Source organism: Leptodactylus fuscus, chromosome 1, assembly GCF_031893055.1.
Source record: "Leptodactylus fuscus isolate aLepFus1 chromosome 1, aLepFus1.hap2, whole genome shotgun sequence".
Lineage (NCBI taxonomy): Eukaryota > Metazoa > Chordata > Amphibia > Anura > Leptodactylidae > Leptodactylus > Leptodactylus fuscus.
In genome coordinates, this window is record NC_134265.1 from 101,345,015 (window position 1) to 101,357,734 (window position 12,720).

General features: G+C 41.7%; 1 protein-coding gene across 8 annotated transcripts in view; it reads right to left on the reverse strand.

The window, feature by feature from the left end:
- Positions 1 to 12,720, reverse strand: part of RIMBP2 (RIMS binding protein 2) — a 351,407-nt gene that overhangs the window by 50,099 nt on the left and 288,588 nt on the right. For all 8 annotated transcript variants that reach the window (XM_075274789.1, XM_075274730.1, XM_075274757.1 and 5 more), the window contains one exon: positions 5,307 to 5,424. In XM_075274789.1, the coding sequence (XP_075130890.1) occupies positions 5,307 to 5,424 (118 nt within the window). The remainder of the gene's footprint in view (positions 1 to 5,306; positions 5,425 to 12,720) is intronic.

Consider the following 12,720-nt stretch of genomic DNA (forward strand, 5'->3'; position numbering starts at 1 on the left):
ACACCTCCTTACACAATAAGTCGGCTTATTTTACAGAAGAAAAATGTACAAAATGTTGGCGCATGTTTGACGTCACATGATGCCACATAGCCTCACCTTTTTTTACTAGTCATATCTAAAACACTTAATAAATATGGCACATTGCATGTTAGAAAGGTTTTTTGGCATAAATTGCGCCACAATTCTGCCACATTTTGTTTAATAAAACTCCTCCTTTGTACATAGAAATCAAGAAAATACCAAAACTAGTATACAACAAATTAGACAATTCAAGGAAGTGAAGCAGAATGTACATTTGCTTTATACTGGGTGTCCCATTCAGTACTACAACTGTAAAAATACAAATTACTCTGCAAGGCGTGCATGTATCATCATGCTACAAGGTTCAAAATATTCCTTATTTAATGAAGAATTGATTCCGTGACATAAAGAGGCAGTCACTATAGCTGGCACCGATATGGCAGCCTGGAATGGCGAAAGCAAGCATGCAGTATATCATACCACAAAGAGTGTTCATTGTGAATACTTGCTGGGTCACCAAAACAGTGTCCACATGTCCATATTTGATAAATGTTACTTCCAACAGGACGGGCAACGTACCATGCCTCTCATGCCAATATGGAAGAGATCCGATCATTTTTTGGAGACAGGGTGATCTCAAAAGGTTTGTGGCTACCTCAATCGCCCGATTTAGATCCCCAGATTTTTTTCTATGGGGATATTTAAAGTGCAAGGTTTCTGCAAGCAAACCCAGGACCATTGAACAACTGAAAGCAAACATCGAGCGTGAAATTGCTGCCATCGACAGTGACATGTTGCAGAGGACATTCTCAAATATAGAGCATCGTGTTTCTTTGTGCACGGATGTTGGGGGATAGGACATTTTCTGAACCTTTTGTAATGTGGACTTGTTTTCCACTAAATACAGGTATGTTCAGTTCATACAGCTCGCCCTTACGTTCACGCGTTCAAGAGTCATTTGCATTTTTAAAGTTGTACTCCTGATTGGGACACCATGTAATATTTTCCATTCCTTCATTATATTTAATAGTGGTATGCAATGTATTATTTTGTTCCAAGCTACTATGACTTTCTTTTTCATGTATGCAAGAACACATTAAGCCAATGGCATTGTTTTCTAGTCAGCAAGAATATTTGCAATGTGAGTACAGTTTAGGAGCTTTCCAAGATGATCGCATTGGTTTGGTGGCAGAGTCCAGTAGAGTACTACCAGTCTCAAGCCACTAATTTCCTGTCTGCCTATAGTAGAAAATTGTTACATCAAAGCTTCTTATATTTCCCCACTGTGGGACTATTAAAGGATTATTCAGATAAAAGAATAGTCTTTTAGCAATACAGTAAAGTCTGGATTATGGAGTCACAATTTTTATTTTTTTAAGATAACGGTATAACTTTTGCAAAGCTTCAAGTAAATCAGTTTGGAAACTACAGTCATGACCAAAAGTTTTGAGAATGATACAAATATTAATTTTTACAAAGTCTACTGCTTCAGTTTTTCTAATGGCAATTTGCATATACTCCAGAATGTTATAAAGAGTGATCAGCTTAACAGCAATTACTTGCAAAGTCAATATTTGCCTAGAAAATGAACTTTATCCCCCAAAACACATTTCAACATCATTGCAGCCCTGCCTTAAAAGGACCAGCTAACATTGTTTCAGTGATTGCTCCATTAACACAGGTGTGGGTGTTGATGAGGACAAGGCTGGAGATCAATCTGTCATGATTAAGTAAGAATGACACCACTGGACACTTTAAAAGGAGGCTGGTGCTTGGCATTATTGTTTCTCTTCTGTCATCCATGGTTATCTCTAAAGAAACATGTGCAGTCATCATTGCACTGCACAAAAATGGCCTAACAGGGAAGAGTATCGCAGCTAGAAAGATTGCACCTCAGTCAACAATGTATCGCATCATCAAGAACTTCAAGGAGAGAGGTACCATTGTTGGCAAAAAGGCTCCAGGGAGCCCAAGAAAGACCAGCAAGCGCCAGGACCGTCCCTTAAAAGTGTTTCAGCTGCGGGATCGGGCTACCAGCAGTGCAGAGCTTGCTCAGGAATGGCAGCAGGCAGGTGTGAGTGCATCTGCACGCACTGTGAGGCGGAGACTCTTGGAGCAAGGCCTGGTCTCAAGGAGGGCAGCAAAGAAGCCACTTCTCTCCAGAAAAAACATCAGGGACAGACTGATATTCTGCAAAAGGTACAGGGAGTGGACTGCTGAGGACTGGGGTAAAGTCATTTTCTCTGATGAATCCCCTTTTCGATTGTTTGGGACATCTGGAAAACAGCTTATTCGGAGAAGACGAGGTGAGCGCTACCACCATTCTTGTCTCATGCCAACTGTAAAGCATCCTGAAACCATTCATGTGTGGGGTTGCTTCTCAGCCAAGGGAATCGGCTCTCTCACAGTCTTGCCTAAAAACACAGCCATGAATAAAGAATGGTACCATAATGTCCTCCAAGATCAACTTCTCCCAACCGTCCAAGAGCAGTTTGGTGATCAACAATGCCTTTTCCAGCATGATGGAGCACCTTGCCATAAAGCAAAGGTGATAACTAAATGGCTGAGGGAACAAAACATTGAGATTTTGGGTCCATGGCCTGGAAACTCCCCAGATCTTAATCCCATTGAGAACTTGTGGTCAATCATCAAGAGACGGGTGGACAAACAAAAACCTACAAATTCTGACAAAATGCAAGCATTGATTGTGCAAGAATAAACTGCTATCAGTCAGGATTTGGTCCAGAAGTTGATTGAGAGCATGCCAGGGAGAATTGCAGAGGTCCTGAAGAAGAAGGGTCAACACTGCAAATATTGACTTGCTGCATTAACTCATTCTAACTGTCAACATAAGCATTTGTTACTCATAATATGATTGCAATTATATTTCTGTATGTGATAAAAACATCTGACAAACACACATAAAAACCAGAGGGCAGCAGATCATGTGAAAATATAAGATTTGTGTCATTCTCAAAACTTTTGGCCATGACTGTAGATCAACATCAACCCACTTAGGCTCCATTCTCCAGATCACATTTTTTACATCCAGCAGATGAGAGTGTGTTTCAAATATGACAAGGAGCACTTCTCCTCATAAATGAGGTAAACATCTTGAGGAAAATGTATTTTTCCCACCTTACACCTAACCAATACCCCTGAGCCAATTTTCCACTTCTTTAATTCCTAACAACATTCTTGCCTTAGAGAAGGGAAAACTGCACCGTCCTGCTGCACAATATTAAAGTGTATGGTACAAATCAAGACACTATCACTTCAAGGATACCACAGCAGCAACATACACTCACCGGCCACTTTATTAGGTACACCTGTCCAACTGCTCGTTAACACTTAATTTCTAATCAGCCAATCACATGGCGGCAACTCAGTGCATTTAGGCATGTAGACATGGTCAAGACAATCTCCTGCAGTTCAAACCGAGCATCAGTATGGGGAAGAAAGGTGATTTGAGTGCCTTTGAACGTGGCATGGTTGTTGGTGCCAGAAGGGCTGGTCTGAGTATTTCAGAAACTGCTGATCTACTGGGATTTTCACGCACAACCATCTCTAGGGTTTACAGAGAATGGTCCGAAAAAGAAAAAACATCCAGTGAGCGGCAGTTCTGTGGGCGGAAATGCGTTGTTGATGCCAGAGGTTAGAGGAGAATGGCCAGACTGGTTCGAACTGATAGAAAGGCAACAGTGACTCAAATAGCCACCCGTTACAACCAAGGTAGCCAGAAGAGCATCTCTGAACGCACAGTACGTCGAACTTTGAGGCAGATGGGCTACAGCAGCAGAAGACTACACCGGGTGCCACTCCTTTCAGCTAAGAACAGGAAACTGAGTCTACAATTTGCACAAGCTCATCGAAATTGGACAATTGAAGATTGGAAAAACGTTGCCTGGTCTGATGAGTCTCGATTTCTGCTGCGACATTCGGATGGTAGGGTCAGAATTTGGCGTCAATAACATGAAAGCATGGATCCATCCTGCCTTGTATCAACGGTTCAGGCTGGTGGTGGTGGTGTCATGGTGTGGGGAATATTTTCTTGGCACTCTTTAAGCCCCTTGGTACCAATTGAGCAGCGTTGCAACGCCAAAGCCTACCTGAGTATTGTTGCTGACCATGTCCATCCCTTTATGACCACAATGTACCCAACATCTGATGGCTACTTTCAGCAGGATAATGCGCCATGTCATAAAGCTGGAATCATCTCAGACTGGTTTCTTGAACATGACAATGAGTTCACTGTACTCCAATGGCCTCCACAGTCACCAGATCTCAATCCAATAGAGCATCTTTGGGATGTGGTGGAACGGGAGATTCGCATCATGGATGTGCAGCCGACAAATCTGCGGCAACTGTGTGATGCCATCATGTCAATATGGACCAAAATCTCTGAGGAATGCTTCCAGCACCTTGTTGAATCTATGCCACAAAGAATTGAGGCAGTTCTGAAGGCAAAAGGGGGTCCAACCTGTTACTAGCATGGTGTACCTAATAAAGTGGCCGGTGAGTGTAGTCTGCCTCTATGGTGTAGAAGCCTTTGGAAGAAGATGTCATAATAATGTTTGTAATGTGCAGTCGCAAAGACAACCTGTACAACTGTGGAGAATTGGATTTTTCTGCTCTGATCCATTAGTTGGATTCCACTGGCTGACACATTAATAATTTCTGCTAGCAGCCTGTATACCACAGAATTGGAGATTTTCTTAATATACTAGCAAAAGTTATAGAGGACCTTTCACCACCTGGGGCACATGCGGTTTTATACACTGCTAGAAAGCCGACCATGCGCTGAATTCAGCGCACTGTCGGTTTTCACGAGCTGTGCCCTGGTGAACAGCTATCAGTGCCAGTACCGTAGCTCTTTACCATCAGAAGAGGGTTCCTGACAGTCAGTCAGGAACGCCCTTCCTCACAGCAGCGCCTATAGTGCTGTACTGTGAGAGCGGAGAGGAGACGAGCACTATCAGGAGGGGAGGGGGTGTTCCTCACCGCTCTCACAGTACAGAGCTATAGGCGCTGCTGTGAAGAAGGGCGTTCCTGACTGACTGTCAGGAACCCTCTTCTGACGGTGAAGAGCTACGGCACCGGCACTGATAGCTCTTCACCAGGGCATAGATCATGAAAACCGACAGTGCAAAAGGTGGTGAAAGGTCTTCTTTAATCAAATACACTGAGCACACATAATTTTGGTGTATATTTACCAATACAGAAGAAAGTTACAAAGAGGACAACAAAAATATGCAATATATAAAGCAGCAGTGTATCCAACTAACCAATAGATGGAACCATCATAGGTCGAGGTCTTTGTTGCACCGCACTACCATGAGAAAACCTCCGCACAGGGTGATCAGCTCTATCTGTCCTTCCCAGTGTAGAGTGATTGCCTAGAAGCTAAGCATAAACACATACAATTAGTCTAATCCACAATTGTGTGCTATAGATTTACATTAGAAATTGCAGCTTAAAGCAGAAGCTCTACAGGCAACTAAACTGTACTTTTAACTGAAAGGTTAGCTGAAAGATAACAATATAAGAAAATGATATGGTCTGCTACCTGGATGATATACAGTCCTGTAATGTAAAATATCACTTGAGTCATGTCAATAGTGAACAGGCATTTGTGCTTATTGGCCATTGAGACAAATGTAAAAATATTATACAAACATAACACACTGACACAATGAAAAACAATTTTTATTTTTTCTGGCTTAATAGTCCAAGAGATATACAGCAGTCTAGTTTGCAGAACAGACTCAAATACTCTTGTAAACTTTGGAAAATAACTAAATTCTAAAATTATTATGGTAATATAGCACGGAAATATTTCAAGACAGACATACTGTATGGGTAGATGAATCTGAAAGTCTATGGCTTTAACAGTCAAATACGATGTATTATGAAAAGGGAAGAAAGTATAAGCTATGTAACATATGATAATGATGATGATGATGAAAGACAGTCTTTCCAAAAGAAGAAAAAAAGAATACAACTTAATGTAAAATTGCAAATGCCTTAACAAAACAATACAATTTATTCTGAATATAATGGGGACTATTTCATAGATTAAAAATGGTGTCTAAATATATTTTATAATTTTTATTGATAATGCTACATAGGGGTTTTATTTATATGCCTGGCTTTTACAATTATAATATTTCACATCTCCACAATGTAAATTATAGTTGGACAGAACAAGTGAGTTATCAATTGGCATGGTAATGGTTGGTTGCTTTAAAGGGAGTCTGTCACCAGGAAGCTTAAAGGGGTTGTCCCATTACAAGGATCCTATCTATACTGCTTGTTAATATGGATGTAAGACTTTTCCTAAATACATTGCTTCAGCAAAACTGCTTTGTTTGTCCACTATCTTACTTTATTCAATTCTTTGTGGTCACAGCCCTAACTTAGCTGCTCATGAGTCAAGTGATGTATCTGCTGCTCTCAGGGGGGAGAGAGGAGGGGCTAAGTGCAGGGAGCGAGCCTGTGTATCTAGCTATTCCTGTGTCTACACCACGTGACCTAGCTTCCTGTTAGCAGATAGGGGAGAGGAGCTGCTTTCATTTCTTCTGTTCTCCCAGTTATCAGGCTAGTTAATTCAGTTGTGTTCATTATGGCAGAGACAGGCAGTCTCTGTATGTAACACAGAATGGAGTTGCTGCTGCCTGTACTTCATAGTCCAACATGGGTGGGCGGAGCTACACGTGAATTTGGGGGCGGAGCTAAACGGCAGGTTGCATGTGAAACCCCGCCCACCAAATGATGCAAGAAACCAGGAAGAAAGAAGGTTTTACAGTAGTAAAGACTGTTGAGTATGTGACGTGGGAATACCCCTTTAATATCAAATCAGTCACAGCACATTGTAGGGGGCATTATGCTGAGCACCATCATACCATTAGATAGTACAACAAATGCACCATTTCCTTGAAAAAGCCATTTCTCTACATATGCAAATGAGGCCCAAGTGCAATAGGGCATCCCAGAGCCTAGGGTTGCAACCTGAATACAAGATCCTAACACATCCATTGCACTTGAGCCTCATATTCATAAAACTAAAGGTAAACCAGTGTTCAAGAATATCATCCCCGACAATGCACTGTGACTGGTTTGGTACTGAATTTCCTAATCACAGACTTCATTCAACTTCCATTTTAAATTAAGATAAAGTTAAGGTGTCCAAACAAACGCCCAATGGCCTTATTTACAGGACGTTTCAGTTGTTGTTTTTAATGTTTTTAGCTTTGTTAGTGCAATGGATGTTGGGATTTTAAATATTTGGCCCGCTGAGCAGCTGAGTGGGCCCCCATAGTCACAGGATCTCTGCGGTTCTGTCCCTTTTCCTAGAATACATATAAAAGCCCCAACAATTATATATATATATATATATATATATATATATATATATATATATATATATACACACACACACATTTGACATCACAATATACCTGGACTATAAGAAAAAATATAAACTTATTTATCCCATATAGAGAACACCATAGTGGAGAAAAATCCAAAATCCTGAATCATTTTCTTTTTTCACCATTTCACTTTTTTCAGTTTTTTTAAAGTAAAGTAAAAACACTAAAAACTACATCTTGCCTGGCAAAAAAATACTCCTTACACAGCTCTGAACACAGAAATAGAAAAAAAAATTGCTTCTTCTAAAGTTTTTTTTTTTTTTGGGGGGGGGGGGGGGGGGGGGGTTTAAAGAAAAACAGTATACATTTAATATTGCTGTGCTCCCTCTGTACAGTGGACACTGTAAAAATAAGCCCCCTCAGAAAATGGCAAAATTGAACGGGTTGTCCAGGCCAATATTAAAGGGATATTCCCATGTACATAATCATATTTATATTAGTAGATAATTAAAAGTTAAACATTTTTTGAAAATATAAGTAGTTAAAAATTCTGCAGTTTTAAAGATTTTCTTGAACTATTTTAGTGGTGAGAGTCTGTAGTCTTGATCAGTTGCCAATGGGCATGACCACTAATGCAGAAATTTTCTATGCTCTGGTACTTGTCAGGAACCCAGCTATGATTTTCTTATTGTGGCTGGATTATAAGGCAGGGACAATGTATGTATCCCAGCCACAATAAGGAAATCATTGCTGATTTTCTGATTCATGGTCGTATCCACTGGCAACCGATCAAGACAAAAGCTATTGACCACAAGATATTTAGAGAAATTCTTTAAAACTCTGAAAAATGTTTAATTATTTATATTTGCAAAAATGTTTAATTAAAGAGATAAATGTTATTGTTTGTATAATAAAAAGTTCTACAATTTTCCAATATACTCTCTGTATCAATTCCTCACAGTTTTCTAGATCTCTGCTCGCTATCGTTTATTCTGCTTACTAAAAATAAAGTTCAGTCCATGGTCATGTGATGGGCAGTCCATGGTCATGTGATGGGCAGTCCGTGGTCATGTGATGGGCAGTCCGTGGTCATGTGATGGGCAGTCCATGGTCATGTGATGTGCAGTCCATGGTCATGTGATGGGCAGTCCATGGTCATGTGATGGGCAGTCCATGGTCATGTGATGGACACACAGGTGCACAGTTCATTACCAGATTGTGACTATAATGAGCAGTGCACCTGTGTGTTCATCACATGACTACTGACTGATTTTTATCTACTTAAGCAGAATGGACGATAACAAGCAGAGATCTAGACAACTGTGAGGAATTGATACAGAAAGCATATTGGAAAATTCTATAATTATACAAACAATAACATTTGTCTCTCAATACTTTTTTGAAATTGCACAAGTTTTTTTTTTTTTTTTTTCCATTTTTCAGACACACTGCGTAACATATTCAAAGGTAATATAATGAAGTGCAATTTGTCTTACAAAAGCCCTCTTATGGCTCTGTGAACAGAAAAATAAACATGGCTATGGCCCAGTTCACATCTGCATTCGGGTCATTCTATTCTCTCCGCATGAAAAACGTGGAGAGAAAAGCACTGCAAGCAGCACTTTTCTCTCTATGTGTTTTGTGGAATTATAATCTATGGGGTTTGTGGGTTTACTAAGGTAACAGCTTTTTTATGCGGATTAAGTTTCTGTTCCCATGCGGACTTCCTGAATGGAAACCCATGCGCAGATGTGAAGGATAAAGCCAAATGCAGCAAAAAAAATGCTGCAGAAAAAAACGTGTCAGAAACACATTGTGATTTTTCCACAGCATTTTTATTGTGATTTTGCATAGTTTTTCCTCTGCGAACTTTCTGCCCTTATTATACCTATACAGAAAATGTCAGCCAGGGGCGGATCCAGGGCCGGGCGAGCCGGGCAACCGCCCGGGGCCCCGCGCTTAGCAGGGCCCCGCAGCGCGGCCGGGACCTAACAAAATGGTCCCGGTCGGCATGTCCCGATTCCAACTGAGCTCAGCGTTAAAGCAACTCCTGTTTTAAACGCCTATGTATTCGGCTCATCGGCGGTAGGACGCCGATGAGCTGACAACATAGGCGTTTAAAGCAGGAGCTGTCACAGCTCAGCTCCTGCTTTAACGCTGAGCTCCGGCATTTGTAGCCGCGATGTGATGACGTCATCACATCGCAGCTACAATATGTTTATGAGGGAGAGAGCTGCAGGGGAACGAGGAATGGTGAGTGTGTGTGTGTGTGTGAGAACGGCATGACACTGGGGCAGATGGAGGGGGAGAACGGCATGACACTGGGGCAGATGAAGAGGGGGAGAGAACAGCATGACACTGGGGCAGATGGAGGGGGGAGAACGGCATGACACTGGGGCAGATGAAGGGGGGGAGAACAGCATGACACTGGGGCAGATGGAGGGGGAGAACGGTATGGCACTGGGACAGATAGAGGGGGAGAGAACAGCATGACACGGGGGGAGAGAACAGCATGACACTGGGGCAGATGGAGGGGGGAGAACGGCATGACACTGGGGCAGATGGAGGGGGGGAGAACAGCATGACACTGGGGCAGATGAAGGGGGGATAATGGCATGACACTGGGGCAGATGAAGGGGGGAGAATGGCATGACACTGGGGCAGATGAAGGGGGGAGAATGGCATGACACTGGGGCAGATGAAGGGGGGGAGAACAGCATGACACTGGGGCGGAGGGGGAGAACGGCATGACACTGGGGCAGAGACGGGGGGAAATGAAACTGTGGGCAGATAAAAGGGGAGAATGGCATGAAACTGGGGACAGAGATAGAGGGGGGGACATGAAACTAGGAGTAGATGAAGGGTGTATATGAAAATGGGGGGGAGATATAATTTATGGGTGACTGTAGGAGGATTATACTGTGTGGAATCACATGAAAATTGAATGAGAATGGGTGGAGTCAACATAAAAGTGGGCGGGGACTAATTTGCTGCGGCGCGCGCAGCGCGCCGCACGTTTTGTTCCCTCTTTCTAGTCTTCAACAGTTGGGAAGTACAGGTTAGAAGTGCGAGACCCCCAGTAAGTAGGGCCCCACCAAAGTCAATTGCCCACGGCCCCACAAACCCTGGATCCGCCACTGATGTCAGCTTTTATGCAGGTATAATTGACATGCTACAATTTTCAAAAGCGTGGGTGCTTTTGAGAACGCAGCCTTTCCGACTTTTTTCTGTACTGCAGGTACTGGAAAAAGCAGCATGCGACTTCAACCTTATAGCTTTTGGAAAGTGGGGAGTACAGAATGAAAAATGGCTGCAACTGCGGTTTTTCCTGCAGCGCTTTTTTGCTGTGGCCCACGCCATGGGGCCTTAGCCTAACTCTTTTTTCCACCACACAGAACTGAACACATCTGTGCTGAATATCTGTGCTGCTGCAACTTTAGGCTACATGCACACGACAGAGATAAATAAACACACACTAAAAATGGATGAAATTGTTAATGTTTATTTCCTGACAGTGTGTCAGATATTTTCCATCAGTTTTGTATCAGTTTGTCATTGTTTTATATCTGTCAGTGAAAAAACAATGAGCAGTATAAGTTATCTATAATGCTACGAGTCCCTGCCGTCCCACTAAATATTTTTTGGGGAGGCTAGGAGTCTCTCTTTATACTAAGGGTAAGTTCACATGTAGTTTTTTGGTCAGGATTTTGAGACCGTATCCACCTCAAAATGCTGACCAAAAAAACAGCTCCCATTGAAATCAATGGGAGCCACTCAGGAATTTTTTCCAGAAGCCATTTCTTCTGGCTCCTGGGAAAAAGAAGCGACATGCTAATTTTTCAGGCCGAGTCGCCTCATGATTTGGCCTCAGGACACTCCCAACTAGGCCCATTCATTGGGCCTAATCCGGAGCGGAGTGCGCGGCTGGATGCCAGTGCAGTGCACCAGCTTTCAGTCACGGCTACTCGGTTTTTGGACCGGAACCTGAGGCAGCCTCTGCCTCAGGTTCCGGTACAAAAAACTCCACATGAACTTACCTTTAGTACGCACACAAACTGAATCTCACAGCTGAGAATGGGTTCTTTACTATGACACTACACTATGTCCCTTATTACAAATAATGGGAATGCTCAATTTCTAGTAGACTTGTATAGCTCTAGGTCCTAGGTCTAGAGTCTAGGACTAGGTCTAGAGTCTAGGACTACAATTCTACAGTATATACCAAATAAACTTACGTCACATTACCAATCCTGGCTTTAACACATTCAGGAGGTTCTATCCCAGATAACATCAAAACTATTTTCTGTGCAGCTAACTACAACCTTTCATTTATACCCTATAACCCACACACCAGTTCTTTTGAAGTATGACAGTCCTCGAAACTCTTTAGCTTCAGAAAGTACCAAAAATGTAGCATTATATTGTAGCTTTTTCAAAGATACATGTACTGTATAGCCAATAAACTGGGAAATGGCATATGGAAGAGATACCTGTAACACAGCGTCTCCAAGTTAGCAGCACACAGGGGCAGATTTATTAAGCCACTATACCATTTTTGTGCAAACCTCAGATCTTCAGATATTTATAAGTGCTAATCTGTTTCTTGTAACATCATAACATTTTGGTACTGCAGTATTATCAATCACAGCTCACATCTGCCTTTGTTCCGCTAACTCTATTTCTCAAGATAGTTTTGCTACATGATGTTTCTCTTTAATGTACTTATCATACAGTGCACCTTCAAGTTGGGCAGTTTCAGTTACTATAGCGGTCAATGATTTAGCATAACATTTTTTGACATATCTAAGATAATTTAATATTTTCAGCTTTGTCAGACAATAAATATCTGAGCGTAAACTAAGACAGACTACAAAAAATACTATTAAGTTGAAACTAAAAATCACAAATAATACAATAAACACACTAAATAACTTTCCTATGAAATGCAGTGATTACATTTTGGAAATCATCATTATCACCCTATTCTCATTATCCATCCAATGTCACCAGACTTAGGCCTCAACTATATTTACGTGTGCTACCATATGGTGCTTCCCTATGGCACAGTATAACACTGCCATCACACATACGGTTTGTGTTCCAAACAATGAATACAAAATAGAGATGTATAAGCCATTTATATTCTATTTCATCCATTTGGATCCACTCCTCACGCTGGCTAGAAAAAAAGTGCACCTGTGAATGTGCAGATGTAAGGGCTAATAAGGGAAGTTTCGTTTCAAAATCCACCCCTTTACAATAGTGGTCTATGTAGACTGCTAGCTTTTTTTTCTGCTAGCAGAAAAATAGAAGCGACATGATCTTTCTT